Here is a 23,719-nt window from a genome sequence, read left to right on the forward strand (position 1 = left end):
TTTGAAATATAGTAGAGATTAACAGAAATGCCTCCCTATATCACAAATAATCACCAACCAATTTTGGACAGTCCTTTATAGTTTGAAAAAGTATTTCATATATATAAACCCGTTTAATTTGCTTTGAGGTGTTAGGAAGGAAACTGTGGGATTCTTGGTCTTCGTCTTAAATAAGAAAGGTGAAGAAAAAGATAAGAGTGATCTATTTCCTCAATCTTTAATGACTCAGCTGAATTGTAGATTGTTATTTCATCCTAATTCTGATTGTTCTAAGATTTGTTTTTTATTATTACCCACTCCCCTACTTGCCTATGGTGCATTCTTTATAACATGCCCTAGATTATTTATAATTCAGTGACATCCAAACCCAGAAATTGTGGTGAAGTTTTAGTGTAACAAAGTAATTAAGTTTTTTTAAACTTTTTAATTTTAAATTCAGGGGTACATGTACAGGTTTGTTACATAGGTAAATGTGTGCCATGGGTTTTTATTATTATTATTTCATCACCTAGGTATTAAGCCAAATAACTAGTACCCATTAATTATTTTTCCTGACCCCCTACCTCCTTCCACCCTCCACCCTCCACCCTCCAATAGGCCCCAGTGTGTGTGGGCTCCCCTCTATGTGTCCACATGTACTCATCATTTCGCTCCCATTTAAGTGTGAGAAAATGCAGTATTTGGTTTTCTGTTCCTGCATTAGTTTCCTGAGGATAATGGCTTCCAGCTCCGTCCATGTCCCTGCAAAGGACATGATCTCATTCTTTTTAATGGCCGCATAGTATTCCATGGTGTCTATGTACCATATTTTCCTTATCCAGTCTATCATTAATAGGGATTTAGGTTGATTCCATGTCTTTGCTACCATTAATAGTGCTGCAATGAACATACATACCTATATGTATGTCTTTATAGTAGAAGGATTTATATTTTGGGGGGTATATACCCCGTAGTAGGATTGCAGGGTAAAATGCTAGTTCTGTTTCTAGATTTTTGAGGAATCACCACACTGTCTTCCACAATATAAGTGTTCCTTTTTCTCTACAACCTTGTCAGCATCTGTTATTTTTTGCCTTTTTACTGGTAGCCATTCTGACTAGTGTGAGATGATATCTCATTGTGATTTTGATTTGTGTTTCTGTAAAGATCAGTGATTGAACTTTTTTTTTTTTTTCATATGATTGTTGGCTGCATGTAGGTCTTCTTTTGAAAAGTGTCTGTTCATGTCCTTTACCCATTTTTAATAAGGTTGTTTTTGTTGTTGTAAACTTAAGTTCTTTAGAGATGCTGGATATTAGACCTTTATAAGATGCAAAGTATGCAAATGTTTCCTCACATTCTGTAGGTTGTCTGTTTACTCTGTTCTTTTTGCTTAGGATTGCCTTGGCTATTTGGGCTCTTTTTTGCTTTGTTCTTTTTGTTTGGGATTGTCTTGGCTATTCTGGCTCTTTTTTGGTTCCATATAAATTCTAAAATAGTCTTTTCTAGTTCTGTGAAGAGTGTCAATGGTAGTTTAATGGGACTAGCATTAAATCTATAAATTGCTTTGGGCAGTATGGCTATTTTAATAATATTGCTTCTTCCTATCCATGAGCATGAAATGTTTTTCCATTTGTTTGTGTCATCTCTGATATTTTTCAGCACTGTCTTGTAATTTTCATTGTAGAGATCTTTCACCTCCCTGGTTCACTGTATTCCTAGATATTTTATTCATTTGTTGCTACTGTGAATGGGATTTTATTCCTGGCTCAGCTCTCGGCTTGACTGTTGCTGGTATATAGGAATGCTACTGATTTTTGTATGTTGATTTTGTATCTTGAGACTACTGAAGTTGCTTATCAGCTTAAGAAGCTTTTGCGCTGAGAAAATGGGGTTTTCTAGATATAGGATCATGTCGCCTGCAAGCAAGGGTAATTTAACTTTCTCTCTTCCTTTTTGGAAGCCTTTATTTCTTTATCTTTCCCGATTGCCCTGGTCTGGACTTTCAGTGCTGTGTTGAATAGGAGTGGTGAGAGAGTGCCTCCTTGTCTTGAAGGGGGAACGCTTCTAGCTTTTGCCCATTGAGTATAATATTGGATGTGGGTTTGTTCTATGTGGCTCTTATTATTTTGAGGTATATTCCTTCAATATACAGTTTATTGAGAGTTTTAAACATGAACGGATGCTGAATTTCAACGAAAGCCTTTCTGCATCTATTGAGATACTCATGTGGTTTTGTCTTTCATTTTGTTTATGCAATGAATCATATTTATTGATTTCTGTATGTTGAATGAACCCTGCATCCTAGGGATGAAGGCTACTCGATTGTGGTAAATAAGCTTTTTGATGTGCTGCCAGATTAGTTTGCCAGTTTTTTTTTTTTTTTTTTTTTGAGGATTTTTGCGTTTATATTCATTGAAGATATTGGCCTGAAGTTTTCTTTTTTTTTTTGGCTGTATCTCTGCCAGGTTTTGGTATCGGGATGATGCTGCCCCAGTAGAATGAGTTAGGGAGGAGTCCCTGCTTTTCAATTTTTTAACTATAGTTTCTGTAGGAATGGTACCAGCTATTCTTTGTACATCTGGTAGAATTCAGCTGTGAATTCATCTCGTCCTAGGATTTTTTGGTTGGTAGGCTATTTATGACTGCTTCAATTTCAGAACTCCTTATTGGCCTGTTCAGGGATTCAGTTTCAGGGTGTATATGTCTACAAATTTATGAATTTCTTCTAGATTTCCTAGTTCATATGCATAGAGGTATTTATAATATTCTGTGATGGTTGTTTGTATTTCTGTGGAGTCAGTGGTAATATCACCCTTATCATTTCTGATTGTTTATTTGAATCTTCTCTCTTTTCTTCTTTATTAGTCTAGCTAGCAACTACCTACTATATTAATTTTTTTCAAAGTGCGATCTCCTGGATTTGTTGATGTTTTGAATGTTGTGTGTGTGTGTCTCTGTCTCCTTATCTGTAAACAGGGTAAGAACACTACTAACTCTCACAGCAGTACCTGAATAATCCTGGTTTTTATAAGTAGATGGATTTGTCTTTTAAATAAGTTGATGAATTGATTATGGTAGAAACATTTTTTAATTTCAAAAGAAAAAAATTATTTTGTTTTTCTTTTGTTCAGTGTTTGCTTTTGTAAAGAATTAATAGTTACACTATAATAACTTATACACAATAAAAATCAAGTTCTGCTCTCCTGCCCTCCTTCCCCATGTTGCCTCTGGTACACATGTTCAAGCTATGGTCCACAACATTATTTTCTGATAAATATGTTATAACAGTTTGATCTAAGTGTAGATACATTATATTGTACTTGTCCTTAGAAGAAAACAAATTTTAATATGCAAATGTTTATATAATACATAAATAAAAAAAACTATAGTAGGCATACAACCTAATTATGACTTGTAGATGATGATTTCTAGATACTCTCCTACTAGAAATGAATGTTAAAAGTCCTAAGAAGACTATTTTATTTATATATGTACTCGTGTTCACCTTATTCCATATACTGTACATGGCTATTGACAATCTGGGAATTTAAAGGTGCAGCCCTCAAGAAGCTGTTAAATAACTAAAAACAGAAACAATTGGGCTCTATGGTTGGACAAGGAAAACACTCAGAAAATTTCCAATTTAAAATTTCCTATCAGTAGGAAAATATTAAAAAATAATTTTCTGGGCTGGACATGGTGGCTCACGCCTGTAATCCCAACCCTTTGGGAGGCCAAAGCGGGTGGATCACGAGGTCAGATCAAGACCATCCTGGCTAATGCAGTGAAACCCCATCTCTACTAAAAATACAAAAAAAAAGTAGCCAGGCGTGGTGGCAGGAGCCTGTAGCCCCAGCTATTCGGGAGGCTGAGGCAGGAGAATGGCGTGAACCCAGGAGGTGGAGTTTGCAGTGAGCCGAGATCGTGCCATTGAACTCCAGCCTGGGTGACAGAAAATCCATCTCAAATAATAATAATAATAATAATAATAATAATTTTCTGCATGTATGGATATGTTTATATATTGAATTTTTCATATATCTCATGTTTTCAATACAATTTAAGTCAAGACATTTGGTTGTGTTATTTTTCTGGTTAATAACCATTATGTCAAAGTATGAAAATATTTTGTTACATCATTTTAAAAAATCCATTTATTATTTCAACAGCTTGTACTGTTTTTTAAAAAATTTTATATTCTTCATAACTAAATTCCCTATTTCTAGTGTTAAATCCCCTACTTAAATTAAAACCTTTTTTGTTATTCAGAAACTGAATAATGTTTAAATTTAGCAAGTTCTCTTTAAGTTTTTAATGTTCTACATTATAAGCAGTAGCTTTGAACATAATATCTTTACATATAATATAACCTTGATGATAACATAAACTGTACTATAATTTAATATTTTTATATATTCTTGGAATCTATATTTTTATGACAAAGATTATGCTAAAATTGTTACTTTACATTATAAAATGTTGACAGTTAATATATTACTGGGTCTGTGTTTGACTAAAATTGAAAAAATATTAAAATAGAAATAGCCAAATTCATCCAGCAATTAATTTTTAGAAAACTATTTCAAATAATTATTACTGTGATATGTGTTGCTGTTTTAGTAGAGTATGTTTAATAAATGTAAAATTAGAAACAAATGACACTGGAATTAATTATTTTTCAAGGAAGTTAGCATGGTGGTTTTTCAAAATTATCGACATTTAAAAGTTATTAAAAATAAACATTTTGTTGAGAGTTATCACACAGAAACCCTCAGAATACAATAATATCAATTCCATTGAAGTACAAAAATATATGCTGTAATTTTAGTTGTTAATGGGCTTCCCATTAGACATAATGAATAAACAACATTATGAGTTCTTAAATAATACTCCTAGTTTTCCTCATTGACCACAGTGACTATGGAATCACTTGCCATAACATGTAATTATTCAATTTAATACACTGGAGGTATTATAAATACATGTTGCTAATGAAATAACCTACAAACTGGCCGAAATTTCATTGAAATAAATAGCGAGTTAGTGAAGTTGACCAGAATTAATTGGGACTAGTGGTAGGGTCAAATAATGGGGTAAGATGTGTTGACATGTATTGGAGAGTTTAATGCTCATGACATGGGGGAGAAAAAGTCATGGTATGATTTTGAGAAGCAGAGTAGGAAGAGAATGGAAGGAAAATGAATTTGACAAGAGCACGTAGGATTGAAGATTTAAAAAACTGAATGCAGAGAGAAAAATAAACTGTAAAACCAATAAAAATAGATACATTAATAAATATGTGCAGAGGTTTGGGGAAAAAAACAAAGTGTTGCAGTTACATTTTCATGTAATTTTGCTTTCTACAGTAATTTTGCCAGAAAAAAATTTACAAAATAAATATAATAAAGCCATTTATTTTTAAGTTACTGTGATATAAACCAAGATTTTTGTAAAACTCAGAGTTCACTTTAATTAGGTTCTGTATAGTACACTCTGTTATCAGCAAATTGAATTAGACATTTCACATCTTTTTATTTTTAATTTTTAAGAAATGGAAAAGTAATTGGATAAGCTTGTAAACCAAGTATCCACCAGATGCTGGGGCTGAAGATTCTTTGGGATGAGTGCTTACGTGTCAGACTGGAAGTAGTCAACAGATCCAAATTCCCTTCAGATTGAATCTTAGCTTCTTTTGTTAATTAGAGGATCAACATTAAAAGTATTTTTTTTTTTTTTTTTTGGCTTAAGAAATGTCTCGAGAATCATCTTTTCCAAAATGTCCAATTTGACTTTAGGGTTTAAGTCTCACATTTCAGGTTTCCAAACTTTGGGCAAGTTTTAAATTTTTCTTTAGTTTATAGTCATCTTGATTTATTTTTGTTTTGTTTAATTTGCATTAACAGCTAGATTTCTGAAATTGATCTTAGATTTCTTTTGTACTTGGGGACACTAGCAACATTCTTAACTTCTGGCTCTGGAATATTTGGTGATTCTTGGTAGTATTTCTGGAATGTCAATTTAATATCATAAAATGTAATAAGATGACTGGTATTCTTTCCTTACAGTATAAATTTTGGATATATTTTTATTTATTTATTTTTATTTTATTTTATTTTATTTCTTTTGAAATGGAGTCTCGCTCTGTCGTCCAGGCTGGAGTGCAGTGGTGCAATCTCAGCTCACTGCAAGCTCCACCTCCTGGATTCACGCCATTCTCCTGCCTCAGCCTCCCGAGTAGCTGGGACTACAGGTGCCCGCCACCATGCCCAGCTATTTTTTTGTTTTCTTTTTGTATTTTTAGTAGAGACGGGGTTTCACCGTGTTAGCCAGAATGGTCTCTGTCTCTTGACAGATCTGCCTGCCTCGGCCTCCCAAAGTGCTGGGATTACAGGCATGAGCCATCGCACCAGACCATATTTTATAGGATAAGTTAACTGTAGATAAATTTTGACACTAAGAAAACAGTGACACAGTAAGATTTTTTAGTAAGAGGGAGGTCATTGGAGAAATGTCCTATTGCAATAGAAGAAAATTAATATCCATGTATTTTCTTTTCTCTGGGTCTTATTTTCCCATGTGAAAAAAAGCATTGTATAACTGATTGCTGAAGTATACTATAAGCCAAATATAAATATATAGAGATATATAGATAGTATTATATATAAGTATCTAATTATATATGGTATGATATATAAATATTACTATATTACCAAATTATACATAACTTTGGTATCTAACTTTAAAATTTAGGTACAAAAAGAGAATATAGAAATATTTCTTTAATCTTATCTTTTTCCTCATTAATTATAAGATGTTTTAAACAGCACTAGAAAATGCCATATTTTTTTAAATTATTTCTGCTGATAAACAAAAATACTAAATCTAGCATGTTTGTTGGTTTCAAAGCTAACTATTTCTCTTTCATTTCTTGTTTGTTGCATTTGTTAGTCACTGAACTATAAAAAAAAGTGCTGAATATCGATGCTAGTTAATCCAGGAAGATTTCCATCTTCAAAATGTTAAAATATTTTCTGCACATTACTGTGGTTTTTAAAATGACTTCTGTAATCTCATATTCATTATCATATTCATGTATCTTGAGGGTCCTCTTTTTCTGCAGTTACAGAACCTTAGTGTAACACAGACAAAGTTCTTTACAATAAAAAAATTGTGTTTATATCTCCTCCAGCTTTTTAAATGCTTAAGACACTTACAGTTTTTTTTTATTATGTCCAGTTTGACATACAGAAGTTGATGACAGAAGCAAACAAAGGTCCTACTAACCAAGGAAAATATAACATCCATTGACTCACTTTATAACTCACAATTTCTACAGATAGAAAATACAATAGTCAATATATCGAGCTGTTACATAGCCAGAGATTTCATTCTTTCATCAGTCATCTGGATGTCCTGATACTTCTAATATCCAATCATAAAAAGTTGTTTTTTAATGATTTTTAAAGGTGTATACCATTGAAGAATCGGGGCTAAACATCCTGGTGTGGTCAGTGATTGGAAATAAAAGAACGGGATGGACATATGGCTATGTGCCTCTCTCCAGTAACAGTCCATTTAAGGTGGCATTTGAAGCTGATTTGGATGGCAATGAGGACATCTTTATTGCTCTTGATGACATCTCTTTCACCCCAGAGTGTGTGACTGGAGGTAAGTGATTCTTTCTTTCAGAAAATGGGAATAAGTATTTATTTTTAGTATCTAAATATACTAAATGTTTGGGGATTTCTGAGGAATTACATTTATTTCCAGGTCCAGTTCTAGTTACACATGGAAAAGAGTCATATATAGTAAGAAGTAAAGTTTATCTGCCCGTGAACTTTGCCATGAAATTTTCATGTCTTGTTGGCAACGAAATAACTTTGCACTAAAGTTGTTTTAGAAACCCTGAGGAAATTTTGTTCGGCGAATGTAGCTTTATTTTCTGCTTTCCTTATTCCCAAAGGTTCACAAGAACTGCACAAGGCAAAGGCCCCCGTGGCTACCTGTTATCTTCCAGACTGTTTTCTCCATCTGTATTGACCTTTCCCCTTCCCCATGCCACGTTCCTTCTCCTAACCATTTCTACCGTACAAGCTAGAAGGCTCATTCTATTTCAAAAAGAAAAAAAAGAGTTATATTCTAAACACCTTTTCTTAAAAAGTCACCCCTTTAAATGAAATCTGAATTTCTGCTATTGAAGACGTTCTCCCCTAAGTGGGGCTGTTTGTTCCCTTACTGAGTCTTCCATTTAAAATATTAAATAGTAGGGTCATTGTCTTTCTAGCTACTCAGTGCCTCTTTTAAAGTTTTTTTTTTTTCCCCTAACACTCCTACTCGAAGGTTTCTTTTCTTTTAAGGCCACACATCTGAATTTTTATTCTTCTCATAGTTTTTCTCTGGATTCTAAATCCTGGGCAATTTCAACTTCAGGTGAGACACCCTATCTAAAACATCAACTTCTTTGAGTCTAATAGGTAGTGCAAACCTGCTTCTGCAATAAGTCACTCTCATAGTTACATTCAGGGCCTGAGCATCCCCTTTGAAATCTTAAGGTTAAAAATCTCATATAATCACCACTTTCTCATCTTCATTACTCCTCCGAAGGCTGTTTTCTAGTAACATTAATAATAAGAAAAATATATTCTAGATCATCAAGGCCTCCTGGTTTTTGGGATTCCATAAACAGCCTCTTACTTTTTCTCCCAATAATTATAGATTTAATGATTAACACCTTATCCAAATCCATTCACATTCTGAATTTTGAATTCTGTTATGTCCTATTTCTTAAATTTTTCACACAAATTTGAATACTATGTGCCAGGCAATTTGCTAAGCATTTTGCACATATTAATACATTTATTTATCAGCACACTCCTGTAAATAGATTCTAGATATACATTCATATAATAATATGAATAGATCATTCAGCTGATATTCTGCCATAATGGCTTTATGGTAAATAAACTTATTTACAATAAATTATAATTTATTTACAATAAGTAAATCTATTATTGTAAATAGATTCTAGATCTATATTCATATAATAATATGAATAAATTATTCATCCCATATTCTGCCATAATGGCTTTAATCGTCTTTGCAGTTGAGGTCATATAACCTCTGAATTTTCCAAAACTGTTGCTAGTCATGCTGATTGGAACCACTAAATGTGCTGGTATCTTACCTTAGCTAGGCCTTTTAGGGCCCCAGACACATGAGTTTCTCATTTCCTGGCACCCATTTTCTCCAGCAATCCTCAAATCCTCCCATTTCTCCCAGGCACATTCTTCACTCTGCTGGTATTCTTGTGTCCTTTGAATAGAAGTAAAGCCATTTTGTGATAAATTCCTTTAATTTCCTCATTTTCACCCCCTAAATGGGCCTGCATCTGCCTCCAAACTCTTTTTTTCACCATTTATCTCAGGAAAAAAAAAAATTCTTCATCTTCCCAAGCATGAATATATATTTTTAGAACATTTGCTTTCTCAACTTCTCTAAGCCATTGCTCCATAAAAGTCTTCTGTAGCTCATGTCTTCAATACCTCTTCTTCCACTCATTCTTGGCTCTGTCTTTTATATATATATATATTCCATAATATGTATATATATATTCCATAATATGTATATATATTATAAAATGTATTATTATATATTATATATTGCTAATTACATTATTATATTATTCATTAGTAACATATATATTAACATGCAGTTCATATATGTAATTCTACATACATCATTATATAATTATATATATTATATATATACTGGAATATATATTTACATATATTTCTTATATATGTTATTCCATATGTATATAATGGAATAATACATATTTATATGTATTTTATGAATTTTGAGCTCCTCAAGAGCAAGAGAAGCTTGAGAGCTTATATTTCATCTCCAGATTCTAACATAGGGCCTAGGAAATGTAGCCTAAGAAATTGCTGTTTTTCAAAATAGCATAATGACAGTGAAAACTGGTTGTGTGAACAACAACCTAACATTCACCAAAGTATAAAGGTTCATCTTTCCCAGTATGTTATAGAACAGATTTTACTGTCAAGGACTATTTTAAAAACAACAAAACACTGTGACCTTTGGCATTAAACCTTGAACTTTGTCATTTTGTGTAATGAAAGTACCTCTCCCTAGCCCCATTCTCTCCTCCAAAATCCAAAATCTTAAGGCATAGCTTCTGCAGCACGACTTCATTATTGATTCAGGCAGTTGCTTTTAGAAAATCATAAATTAAATCAGCACTCCTAAAACTGGGGTGTACAGATGCCCACAGCAATGTCCTAGGGAGTATGCAATACCACAAAATAAATCCGATGTAATTCATTGGGTTTATCTGAAAATTTTGGGAGAAAAGTTAAATAATTTATTATGTGACATTTGAAGTAAACACAAATCTACTATATAGTGGAATGTCAAAGAGAAAACAGAAAGCTTTAAAGGAATGTGGTCCTTTAGCGCTGTTACTAATGTCCTCTTCCCTGTGGTTTTTGGCACTATTGTGGAAAATTTTGAAAGGTGCCTAATAGATAATTTAGACACTGAACACCTGTGTCATATAATAGACGATATGCATAATATATTGGTGAATATGAAAGTTACAACCAATGCAAGATCTAAATAATACAAGAGTCTATTGTTAAGTGTAGAAAAATGATAAAAGTGTAAAACCAATTTTAATAAGATATCCATCAAAAAAGATATCTATCTATAAATCCTGAAAGATATGCAAAATATAATATCTGTCTCCGAAAAATAGAAATATGAATTATTTTTCTTTTCTTCATGGTATTTTTCTTCCATGTTTTTAAATGTCTGCTTAAAACTGTGTTGTTTGTAATTGGGAAAAAAATAATGATGTTGCTTTATCAAGTAAAAGTATAATGTCATGATACATATAATTAAGAACCACATATTTTGGATTAATTATTGTTTTAATCTTGCCTTAAATGAAGTTATTTATTGAGATTATTATAGGGCACTGTTGCATAGATGGATTTATTTCTATTACTTTGAGTCCTGTGTTTTTCCAATAGTTATTCCTGTTAATAATAACTCCTATCTGTGAAACTCTTTGAGAAATGTGAGAACAGATTATAATTAGCTCTTCTTACTTGCCAAGGTTAGGGAACGTCAGGCAGAATAAACGTTACGGGTGAGCTGTTCTGCTAGTAGTTCAGGCATCTGATGTTTCACTGTTCAGGAGCAAATCTTTATCCTGTGTAAGAATGACTAATCTAGAATTAGTTTATCCTGTGTAAGAATGACTAATCTAGAATTAGTTTTGCCTTAGCGGTTTTTCTTCCAGTTGCCTTAACTTTCCAAATAACAGCCAACAAAGTTAGACAGAAGTTTTAGATGTTCAAGAAGGAAACAAAAATAGCAATTATATATATGCCTCAGAGACATTTGGCAAAAATTATCTTTTAAGTGTTAGTACTTAGCAAGGCAAACTTCATTTCCCAGAAATGCTGGATAAAGGAAGCATTCTTTTTCACATAACATTTAAAATAGGTCAAATTGAGACATTCCTCTTTAAAGTTTCTATTTTATAGGCTAAAAATCTCCAGAATAGGATGCAGTTTACCAGTGAAATATAGTTGTTAAAAAATGCAAGAATTCTTATAGTACAAGACCTACCACAATGAATGTTTACTGAATAAAGCAAGAAACAGAAATTAAATATTTTTTTTCAGTATCCATTTATGTGTTCATACTTCAGCCCTTAGGAAATGTGAAAAAGTCTATACCATTAAAACTACTAGCTTTGTTTGTCTTTCCTTAGTAAACACAGACAAGACACAAATGAACCAAGGCACCTGAATTAACAGATAACTTTCTTCGGATCTTATAACAAGACATCCAGATTTGTATGTTGAACATGCCAGCTTTCTGCTCAGGTCCAGATTAACATCCTACGATTGAAAACAGCAAACTCTCAACTTCATTTCAACCTCATATTAGGTGTTTTGTTGTTGTTTTTATCACCCCCACAAACTCCCATAATCGGAAGGAATATAGAACAACATTTGTCACCCCAAGTTACCTGCAGTTTTCTTTCCATGTAGAAGATTCCACTAAAAACAGCAGTCCTATCCCCCACCAACCTTTACCTTCCGCATTATTACTTCTTTGTCCTGCCTTAATTCCTTTACGTTTCCCAGGGCAACATTTTGTAAACGAGACAAACTTGACGAAATAGGAAATCTCCAGAAATTCTGAGTCAGCAGAAGAGTGTGTTTATTTTTATTGCATCTGTTTTCCTTAAGCCATGTGAGTTTCCAAGAGAGAAATGTGTTTTCTGTTTTACTTCTATCATTTGAAACAAGGAGGATCTCATCTGTCTCTGTGATGAAGAAACATTTTACAGCACTGTTAGGATATGGATACTTTTAAAACTAAATGTGAGGTTGTAAAAATATTTGAAATAACAATGGCTTGAAAATACTGTGCATATCTGCGCCGTTTTGTCAGGAGTTTAATAAGGTGGCAAATACCAACAGACACAACCCTATGGAGATTGCGCCATAGCTAGGAAGTGGATTATTTCCATATAGAAGTTGGCTGGTACACTGGGTAGAATAGTATCTTCTCAAAAATCCATGTTCTTTGCAAGACCTCAGAATATGACCTCATTTAGAAATATGGCCTTTGTGGATGTAATTAAGAAGTGAATTAGGGGCATTTTGGAGTAGGATAGACCCTAATCCAATATGACCAATGTCCTTAGAAGAAGAGGAGAAAACACACAGAGAATACCATGTGATGAAGGAGGCAGAGATTGGAGTAACTCATTTACAAGCCAGGGAATGTCCAGCATGGTCAGCCAAAAAGATACTAAGAGAAAGGAGTGGAGCAGCTTCTCCCCAGAGTCTGCAGAGAGAGCAGGGCCCTAGCAACACCTTGAATTCAGACTTCTGGTCTCCACAACTATGGAAGCATCAATGTCTAGTGTTTTCAGCCATCTACCTTGTGTTACTTTGTTACTGTGACTAGGAAACTAATACAACTGGGAGCATTGAAGCCTACTTTATAGTCAAGAACTGGGGGCAAATCTTCATTATGCACTGCTTCCTGTTTGCTTTCTGTCTCTCTTGTTTGCTATCTGGGATGGGACCCCACTGAGCCATGAGCTCTAGATTCTGTACAGCGGGCAGACAACCTTGACCATGGGACATTTTCCTTCTGGATCCTGCCCCAGGTCAAGGTGGTTGGAAACCCTCCCTGGACCTGGAAGCCATTAAGGCTTGGCCTCGCATCACCATGGCCCTCTCCTAGGAGGGACTCAAGGCTGGCATGGCTCTGCATGGCAAGCATGGTGGATCAGGGCACCTGCCCAGCTCAGCCAGTCCCTGGTGCCCCTTCCTCTGAACCAGGTGGCGGCAGCAGCCCTGGGCAGAAGAGACAGCTAGGAAGTGGTCTCATGGAAGCCCAGTGGAGCAGAGAAATGAGAAACAAAGCACATTTTATCCAACTTTAGGCAGGAAAAGCAGAGATTCGCCCCCTGCCTCATTTTCTTTCTCTTCCCAGAATAATCATTAAACTTCTCCCGTGCTCAGCCACCCCGTTCCCCCACAAAAAGAAAAAAAATCTTCATTATGCTAACTTACTACTCAATGGACCTGATTTTTCTCATCCATGAAATGATTATTGTCAGGATTTAGTAATATGCCTTTCCTAAGAGTTGCATTAATCACTTCACGCAAATGAGGAATCATTTTGAAAAACCTACGAATCATTCTTAAGTGACCTAATATATCACTTAATATTCCCCATTGAAACATGCTGCATCTGAAACTCCCTTAGATAAAGGCAGTAAATAACAAGAGGTGCTATGATATGGTCAAACGCTGAGAAAACTCCAGTTTGGGAGATTAACATTATGGGCACTTTCTCCCCTTCCCCCAGTGACTAGGTTTTGTTGTTACTGAATTGAAAGAAAATAGACCTTCAGAGAGTGAATGGAGATTCTAAAGAAAAGAAATGTCATCATAGGGCATCCTTTTTGTCTTGACTTGATAAATATTAGTTAATGGCAAATAGCAAGGTGCCAAACAAAATAAAGAATAAAATTCATAATAAAGTTAAGGGGAGTAGTTCAAATTCTGTTTCACTGCTGAAAAAATAATAGCTCTCACTTCATTAATGAATAGAGACTCCCATTCTTCTTTCGTATCTCTAGGCTGGACTAGCAAGTCCAAGTTAGAATTTTCAGGTGTAATCTCTTAAGCACAAATTATTTAAAGGCAGAGATCTTTGTCAGTTGTGTTCAATGGTGTATTCTATATGCCTGGATGAGTTCCTGTTATGTAGTAAGCACTCAATGAGTATGTTGTATGACTAGAGAAATATGTTGAATGAAGAGATAATTAAGTAAAAGTCACCATTAGTTGAATTTATGTGGCACCTCTCTCTTCATACTCACCAATGACCTCAGCCTGCAAAGTTGTCTCAATTTTGTGTTTGGGGAAAAGAGAGATCAAGAACAAGAGACAGAGAGAGAGAGAGAATGAATTTTGTGAATAGTCCAGCAGGCTCTGTGTGGTTGTATTGAGTGGTGGAAAGAAGACTGCTGGAATAAAATTATGGAGAGCTTGGTCTAAACCATGGTTGAACCACTAGATACTTGTACAATTTTGGACAAATCATTTAAATTCTCTATACCATGTTATGTCATCGGGGAAATGAAATAGATGATTGCTTAAATCCCATCCAACTCTGCCATTTTGTGATTATATGAGACTAGATTTGGAGGAGAGGATTAGTGAAACAGAAAGAAGGCACAGAGCATGACATGGGAGAGTAGAGAATTCAGAGAGAATGAGGAGGGAATTAAAGGAGATCTGGGAGTTAGAGGAGCGAGGTAAAAGTAGAAATGTCGTTGCAGTTAGATGCAGAAGACTTCTCACTACTGGATGTGTCTTTGAATTTAAGTTTGCCATTCATACAGTCAATGCTAGTTGACAATCAATGTGCTGCCCTCAAGTTGGATTGGAAAGACAGGTAGGAATGTAGCAATGTCTACAGCTCCCGAGGAGTTTACAATCTAAGAAAATACTGTTATAATGATGCATACCTGAAAGTTTAAAGTACAGTTTGCCCTTGAACTACATGGATTCGAATTGCCCAGGTTCACTTATTTGTGGAGTTTTTTTCAACCAAATGCAGATGGAAAATGCAATATTCGTGGGATGCAAAACCCACATATACAGAGGGCAACTATTGGTATAAGCAAGACCCAGCAGGGCTAACCAAAGCCCCAGTTTGTAGCATTTGCCTATTTGGTGTAAATACTCCCAGCATGGTTGATTTCAGGCTGCTCATGTGACATTCCTGAAGGTGATATTAGGAATAGATACTTAGCATCATCTGGTGAACCAGTACAAGCAGCATGCTACAGGATGCTAGTAGTGTCAGAGGAGTGAGCCCCAGATTCAACAGCGCCACTTCCCTCCCAGCTAGACACTGGGAATGAAAGCAAAGGCCATGGTTCATGGCAAAAAAATAAAAATAAATAAATAAATAAATAAATAAAGTAGCACATTTACTCAGCATTATTAATAGATATTATTGCCAATGAGCAATAATGTTTTCATAATAAGGATATTTGTACCTTTTGTTTCAGTTGATAAAGAAGGCCTCAGAAGTCTCTTGGTTATGAATGATAAGGAAATGCCATTAGTGTCTTCAGTGCCTGTGCATACCTTTGTAAATATCCACTTTGAAACCAGTTACTATCCACTGCTCCATATCCTTACTCTCAATACAGCTCAGTCAGTAAGTTCTATAAATGTTGCCATCTTTTCTTCTCCCAGTTTCTTTTTACTGCCCAAGTTCTCATTTGAGACCTTCTGATTATTCATCAGACTCTCTGTAACGACCACATAACTGATGTATCTAATTTATTCACACATATACAACTCCCAAATTAGTCCTCTAGTACCAATTATGTTGTCAGTTCCAGAAAGGTAGACCACTCCCCTATCTTACCACAATAGAGAAAATAATATGTTATTGCAAGCAACAGAATTGTGCTTGGGCTAACTTAAGCAGAAAGTGAGTTTACTGAAAGGATATTGGATTGCTCCAAAATTCAGAAGTAAGGTTAAAAATCCAAACCAGGGACATGAGCAGGAAGTAAGTGAGACAACGTTTGAGGGTAAGATTGGCTAATGCCACTGCCTTCAAGTAATTGCTTGAAGAATTGTACCCCTCTGCCATCACTATGAATAATCTTAAATACTCCCTATGTCATTCCTCCAAAATTGAAAGTGCTGGTTGGAGCATACCATTTCCAATCCCAAGTCATACTTCCACACTTCAAAGTCACATTAAGTTACTCTATCATCTTTAATTTGCACAACATGCCTCTCTGGATGATAGCCATTCTTATTCTCATTTTATCAGAGTTAAGCTTGAAAATTCTGCAACATTTGTGCCAAATTATAACATTAACCAGCAACAATAAACCCTCTATGTATACTTTCATGTTGTATAATAGAACACAAATAGAAGGGAAATTAATCAAAATACATAAATTCATGCAATTTGTAAAGAGGAGAAGAATGCTTAGTGGTTAATTGCCTACTAAATAAGTTTCTTATTCTTTAGTACACCTACTGACTTATCTGTCTCTGTCTATAAAATGATCCCTTTAAACAGGATCCTTTGTCTTTCTCAAGTCATTACCCATATCCCCTCATCTCCATGATTTTAGTCCTACCACTTCTCTGGCTGAGAAAGCACAACCCTTTATCTCCTCTTGTGTAAATCCTCCTCCAATTTCGGGGCAGAACAAAAGCTGCTTTCTTCATGAACTTATCCTTAATCCTCCCCACAGGAACCCATGCTCTGAGATTGTCTTAGCTTTAACTTTGCAGTTCTTCTATAGTATATCTTACAAGATACTGTTGATATCTGTAGCTTGTTCTCCGTCATTTTTAGTTTCTCCACATTGAAAAATCCACATTGTCTTTTTTTTTTATAGATATATGGTGATAGGGTTATGGATAACTTTCTCCTCATCTTTAGATTTTTTTTTCTCTTTTATTTATTTATTTATTTTTTATTATACTTAAAGTTCTAGGGTACATGTACACAACATGCAAGTTTGTTACATATATATACATGTGCCATGTTGGTGTGCTGCACCCATTAACTTGTCATTTACATTAGGTATATCTCCTAATGCTATCCCTCCCCACTACCCCATCCCCACAGTAGGACCTGGTATGTGAGTTTGATTTAGCAAGAATGAGTGATCGTTAACTTCAAAATGGATTGAGAAAATGTAAAATAAATTTCAAGTCGGTATATAACATAGAGTAGGTATCTATTGTATATAATATAGCAATTGTAGATGAATTATTTAAAACTTTGTTTTAATATGAGTGTCATTTTTATGATTTTGGTTCAGTTAGTGATTCATAGGCCTTGTTTTAAAATGAATAGTGATAAATGTATAAAAGCCGAAAGGAAATGATTACCAGGCAATCCTGATTCACTTATTGGATTATAGAATATTATTAGATTTTAAATCTATTATTGTGGGTCATGAAGTCCTTACTGTTTGTTAGAAGATGGGTTAATTCCTTTTTGCTCCTGGAAGGGATATTAGATTTGAAGGCAAAAACACTAGAGCCAGAAAATGGCATTAAATGCTAATACCAGGCAGGCTTAAGGGAGCAAAACCTGGATTCCCTGCTTGACAGCTTTTAGAGGAGTCTGCCTGTTATACTAGGAGGTGGTTCTTACTTGGTTGCCTGCTGCTCATCAGGCTGGAAGGAATTTTGTTGAATTAGGGGGAAGAACTCTAAATGACAACCATGGAAAAATCACTCTCAGTGTGAATCATATTCCATTAGCTTGAATTTCACAAGTGTCTCATCCAGAACTCAAAGATGAAACACAAACCACTGTCCCAACACCCTGTCTTAAAGATGAAGGCTTTTATGTGAACGATGACATTGGTCACATAAATACATATGCATTAATATATATGCAGCATAACATATATATAAAATAAAACATAGCATGGTAACTTAGTCATTTCACAACCATATGGAAACAATCATCAATTCCTAAATTCCTGGTCACTTTTGGAAATTATAACCTTTGCTGACTCTTATTTTCACTCAGAAAAGCTCAGCATCCAAATGTTTTACCAGGCCAAGCATGTCAGAGAGATTCTGTGGGCTTTTCACAGCCAGGGTCAATCTGGCCCTGTTTTGTTCTCTTGGGCTAAGAGAGTCTACTTTTATTAGGATTTTTCTGTTTCCTTGGAACACATATGTTGTTTGCTGGAAAACATCCAGACTTTATTTAAAAAAAGTTAATTTGTTGTCTAAGAAATAGGAGAATGCAATGTTGTTTTACTTAATAGTCTAAGTTTTAAGAAAAAAAATTTTTTTTTCAGATAGAAAAAGAAGAGACTTTCCCAGAATGGCCTTTTTTTATTTTTATTTTTATTTTTTTTGCAATAGCATCTTATTGATGTGTAAGACTATTTTACCCAGAAAGAACCAGTTGCTATTTGTAGAAATAGCTGAAAATGGGGGCCTGGGTGGGATTGATGGTTCAACAAAGAGTGATTGTGCATACACATATGAGTCTTCATTTTTCACCATTGTAAATTTGCTCAAAATAGAAAACATGGGATTAGAGAAATAACCCAGTTCCGGGTGCAGTGGCTCATGCCTGTCATCCCAGCACTTAGGAAGCCTGAGGCAGGTGGAACACCTGAGGTCAGGTGTTCGAGCCCACCCTGGCTGACATGGTGAAGCCCTGTCTCTATTAAAAATATAAAAATTAACTTAATGTGGAGGCACATGCCTGTAATCTCAGCTACTTGGGAAGCTGAGGCAGAAGAATCGCTTGAACCCGAGAGATGGAGATTACAGTGAGCTGAGATCATGTCACTGCACTCCAGCTGGGGGGACAGAAAAAGAAAACAAAAAAGAGGTGACAAGCTCATGTCTGGGTGTTTTGTTTTGTTTTGTTTTGTTTTCACAGAATACACGATTGACCGATTTAAAGACCAGTCCAAGAACCAAAATATCTAAATCTTGTGTTTTGTCCTTCCTTCTTCTTCTGATGGTGTTGTAACTCATGTTATGCATGCTGGTGAGATGTGTACCCGGTGGGTTTCCATATACATCTTTTAGCTTACATCTTCATACTTGAGTCAGCCTGTTCTGACCAACAATCTCAGGGAACGCGTGTTATATAATGGGACAAGATAACCCAACAGAATTTAATCTAATAACATTTAGTTGTTTCTATTAGGAAGGCAGAAATTAGTCTCAACCTCTGTGTTTTATAAAATAATGATGTAGTCATATGTAGTGCTTTAAATGTTAGGTTAAGGGGCTCATTCATATTCCTCAAAAGTTACTCTTCAGTTAAATATAGCTATATTTGTCTTTGTCTTTAGTGCCGATCACTGTTAACTGGAAGGTATGGTATCACAGCCACTTGTTCTATTTGGTTGCATCATAGAGTGGTTGAGATATTGCACCTGGAAGGTATCTATTAGAGACAACTGTAGAATAACAGACAACTGTAGAATAATACCTGACTCTTGAGTGGTCTTCTCTAATGCCCATCTCACCAAATGATTTGTCTCCCATTTGACCTTTCTAAGACAGGTAAAACAGATGTTCCCAAAGTGCATATGAAATTTAACATTCTTCCTTCACCGATAGATTGTCTAAAACTCCTAGAAGTATTTTATTGTATATATTTATGGTGTGTGATGAGAGATGGCTTCTCACTCTCCATTCTCAGCCTTTTATACTAAGAGAAAGATCTGATTATTGATTGGTGCCAAAGCACCTGCTCATAATTTCTGTAAATAACAGCTTTCCACTCATAGGACCGATGATGACTTTCTCTTTCTCAGCCTACACCAGCTAGCCAAGAATATAATGCATGTCCTATAGTCTGAAATATTCGTTATTTCCTCTGTAATTTTAGGGTTTTCTGGAGAAGAACGTGAGCATAGGTGAGTCTGAATCAGATGTCAGTGTGTTGAATACCAACTAAAAATGGTGGACTTAACCCTGTAAGGCGTTGGAGAACCATTTTTGAGCAGAGTTCTTCCTTTGGGAAATGTGTGCTGGAAGAAATGTAAATGTTGAATTAAAAAAGGAAAGTATTTAATAATACTGGGCCTAAAGTTAGAAGTCAAGAGTTGAGGATTTGAGGAATGCTTTAGCTATTAAATAAACGTGCAGTAAATATGGACTAGAGCTATCAGTGAGCAACAGCATTAAATTAGGCCAAGTACACAACCTCGTCCAACATTGCATATAATTGCGGCCACGCTAACACAGATATGTCAGACTGGGAACTATTGCACCATCTGGAAATGATTAAACATGAATCTGTAATGCACAGGGGTCCCTCTGGGTTCCAGGGCTCATGGCAGGAAAAAAAATGGCCAGCAACCACCCTTCCTTTTTATATTTTTAATATATTTTATCACTTTTACATACGTTTTAGATTATTGGGGGTTATATGAAGGCAGTAAATTCATCATGTATGCAATTTCAGTCATTTGCAGTGGTATCACTATTTATGGATATGGAGGAATTATTTAAAATCCCGGCAAATATTGATGTTGGGTAAAAGCGATAACTCTTTTGGGGCCTCTTAAGACATTCTGTTTCTTCAGATCCTATTTTCTTTCAAGTCTGCAGCCTCTTTATGTGCTGGGGGAAAGGAAGGACTCTGATAATAGGGTTTTCACTTCTCCACCTCCATCTCATCTTTCCTCTGAATGACGTTGCCCATCATCCACTGCCTGGCTATCTTCTCCAAAACTCTTCTGTTATTAGTGAGTAGCTTCCTGCTTTCAGGTAACCTGCCTCTGGATGCATGCACACATATTTGTACAAATAACATATACATACATATATGCATTTATGTTTGTGTTAAGTTTGAATTTTTTCCAGCTCCCTCCTATGTTGATTTTATTTAGCTTTGGCCTTAACTAGCTGCAGTTATTCACTTTGAAAATAATTATCACTTTGTAGTTGGCATCTCTTCTCAGATACTTGTTAGCTTCCACATTGGACATAAGTTCTGGAAAGTTCTCCATTTTCTTCACTCTTGTCTCTCTGTCTGGCTTTTGACTTTTTGGTCATGGCCAAACGAGCCTTCTTGATTTCTTTTACTACATGCACTCTGTGTACTTTTCCTCACATGCCAGGACTTTCTGAGTCTTTAGACAAATAGAGGTCATGTTCCATCTTTCTAGGAATATTTAAGTTGTTAAATATATGGAAATGAAATAAGATCAAATTATTCTTTTCTCTGTCCCCATTACAGAGGATGATTTTTTAAACTAAAGAAGAAATTAATATTTGTATACTTTATGAGGGGCTCTTATGGATACATAACCACAGTTATAATTCACAATAACGTGAAAACAAGAGTACTTATAATTGCAGCTACTAAATTATAAGTTTCCCCTCATAGATTTTTTTTGTAATCTTTTTGAATGCTGTTAATAAAATGCCTCCCAGAGACAATTACCCATTTGTAACAGGTGTATTATATTTTACAATGAGCATTTTTACTGTCTATCACTGAGTATGACAATATTTGGCAACAACATAATTTCTGCCCTTTAAAACTGAAGTTCTACGTGCATATCATTTTTCTTTCAAGACAGACAATTTTCCTTTTCTCTAAACATATTAATCATAAAGATAAAAATCCATCAGATTATCCTTGGGCACTTTAAGCTTTTATGGAACTTGTATGAAATTCGTGAGAACATTTCATTGACTTTCACTGCAAATTATCAGTGTGAAATAATTTTTATTGCTATAAGAAATATGTTTCTACTGCTATGCAAACATTAAATGAACAATGAAACTTAACGTCTTGTGGGAGGACAAAGAAACACCCACAATGTCAGGGATTGGAACTGTCTGCATAGCACAAAGTGAAGTGATGGTAATCAGAGACATGTCTTGGTTACTACGAATGTCGAAGTTCCTAAATGCCAGTTCCTAAATCCCTTATCCTAGGTGTTTTTCTTTTCTTAAATATTTTCTTTTGCTCTCTTATAAGATCTATAGGAAACAAAAATGGCAGGTTTATTCATATATATATATACACACACATATATACATATATATATATATGCATGCATATACAACATCATTTGCAAAAGTCCTTTATGTAAAATCACATAAAACTTCTGAAGCAATTGGTAAAGACCTGTAGGATGCATATGAAATAAATGACAGAATTCTTTACTTAAATATAAGTTTATATTCAAATATATTAGAAAGTTTGTTTTTTAAAGAGCTTTCCAGTTTCTGTATTGTTAATCTATCCTTTTACTACTTATGAACTAGTCCATGGAAAGAGTCAATGAAGTCAATGAAAGAATTCTTCAGTTCATCCATTTTGATTATCTAACTTCATATTAATTATCAAGAAAAGTATAATTCCTATTTAAACCATTGATGTATTATTCATCAATGTAAGAAATGTTGATTGAACACATACCTCATGCCATTTACTCTGTTGGGCACTAGGATGTCAGTGTATTCTCAAAGAGAGGTTAAAACTTGTCCAATATGATTTGGAGTGTCCAAGCTCTATTTGAGTCACAATTTTGAGCAAAACATGAGTAAAGGCCTGGTGAAGATGCTATAATAGTAATATAATTACAATTTCCTGACAAAGCCCAAGTATAGCTTTGATTGTGGGATTTTCTGTTGCTTCAGAATCCTTTTTCTCAAAACTAATTTGTACACTAATTCCCTAAATTCTAAAGCAATATTTCTTATTTATTCATTTATTTAGAGATGGAGTCTCGCTCTGTCACCCAGGCTGGAGTGCAATGGCGCGATCTCTGCTCACTGCAGTCTCCACCTCTTGGGTTCCAGTGATTCTCTCACCTCAGCCTCCTGAGTAGCTGGGATTACAGGTGCACGGCACCATGCCTGGCTAATTTTTGTATTTTTAGTAGAGATAGGGTTTCACCACGTTGGCCAGGCTGATCTGGAACTGCTGACCTCAAGTCATCCACCTACCTCAGCCACCCAAAGTGCTGGGATTATAGGCGTGAGCCACTGCGCCTGGCCCAAAGCAACGTTTCTTAACCTGTTTTCTGCTGAAACCCATGCTAGCTGATGTTTATGTGCTTGTCACATTAGTTGCGCAATGTAAAGACAAGAGAGTGAAATTGTATATATTGTATAATGTACAATTTCAGGGTAAACATTTTATTGTACATTTTAGGCATTGGATTACTGCATATTAAAAGGGATTTAGAGAAATTAAAAAATTAAAATTTTAAGAGAAAAGTATCAAATATGATGTACAGACTGAAATATATGTTGTAAGGGATATTGGTACAAGATAGATAGATAGACAGACAGATAGATAGAAGATAGCTCAATACCAATGTTGGTATTTATGTGTACCAATATTAGTATATATAAATAAAGTATGTCTAAATGTGTGTAGCTGTATATATAGCTGTGAATGCACACCCTTATTCCTTACTGAAGGAAGCATATTTGGTGGCGTTCAAGTGAGTGAGAGTAACTTTATTGCTGGAACAGCCTTGAATCAGCTCCAATATACAAAGAATAAATCAGTTGCAAACAATGGCATGAGATACACTTTATTGCTGATTCCAACACACTTGAAACTTGGGATCCTCCTTTTGAGAAACACTCCCTAAAGCATATAA

The 23,719-nt window shown here is 34.9% G+C and overlaps 1 protein-coding gene and 1 long non-coding RNA gene across 4 annotated transcripts in view; one reads left to right on the plus strand and one right to left on the minus strand.

Moving 5' to 3' along the window:
- Window positions 1–11,896, minus strand: part of LOC126962734 (uncharacterized) — a 54,637-nt gene extending 42,741 nt beyond the window's left edge. Inside the window, exons 1-2 of the long non-coding RNA XR_007728794.1 lie at window positions 11,820–11,896; window positions 9,167–9,294 (exon numbers count right to left, since the gene is read on the minus strand). This is a non-coding gene — a long non-coding RNA (uncharacterized LOC126962734). The remainder of the gene's footprint in view (window positions 1–9,166; window positions 9,295–11,819) is intronic.
- MALRD1 (MAM and LDL receptor class A domain containing 1) overlaps window positions 1–23,719 on the plus strand; it is a 930,868-nt gene that overhangs the window by 767,971 nt on the left and 139,178 nt on the right. For 2 of the 3 annotated variants that reach the window (XM_050804020.1, XM_050804021.1), the window contains exon 33: window positions 7,449–7,650. In XM_050804020.1, the coding sequence (XP_050659977.1) occupies window positions 7,449–7,650 (202 nt within the window). Of the gene's footprint in view, window positions 1–7,448; window positions 7,651–23,719 lie in introns of those variants that run through there. The other variant, XM_050804022.1, reaches the window with a different exon arrangement.

The sequence above is a fragment of the Macaca thibetana genome, chromosome 9 (genome assembly GCF_024542745.1).
Source record: "Macaca thibetana thibetana isolate TM-01 chromosome 9, ASM2454274v1, whole genome shotgun sequence".
Lineage (NCBI taxonomy): Eukaryota > Metazoa > Chordata > Mammalia > Primates > Cercopithecidae > Macaca > Macaca thibetana.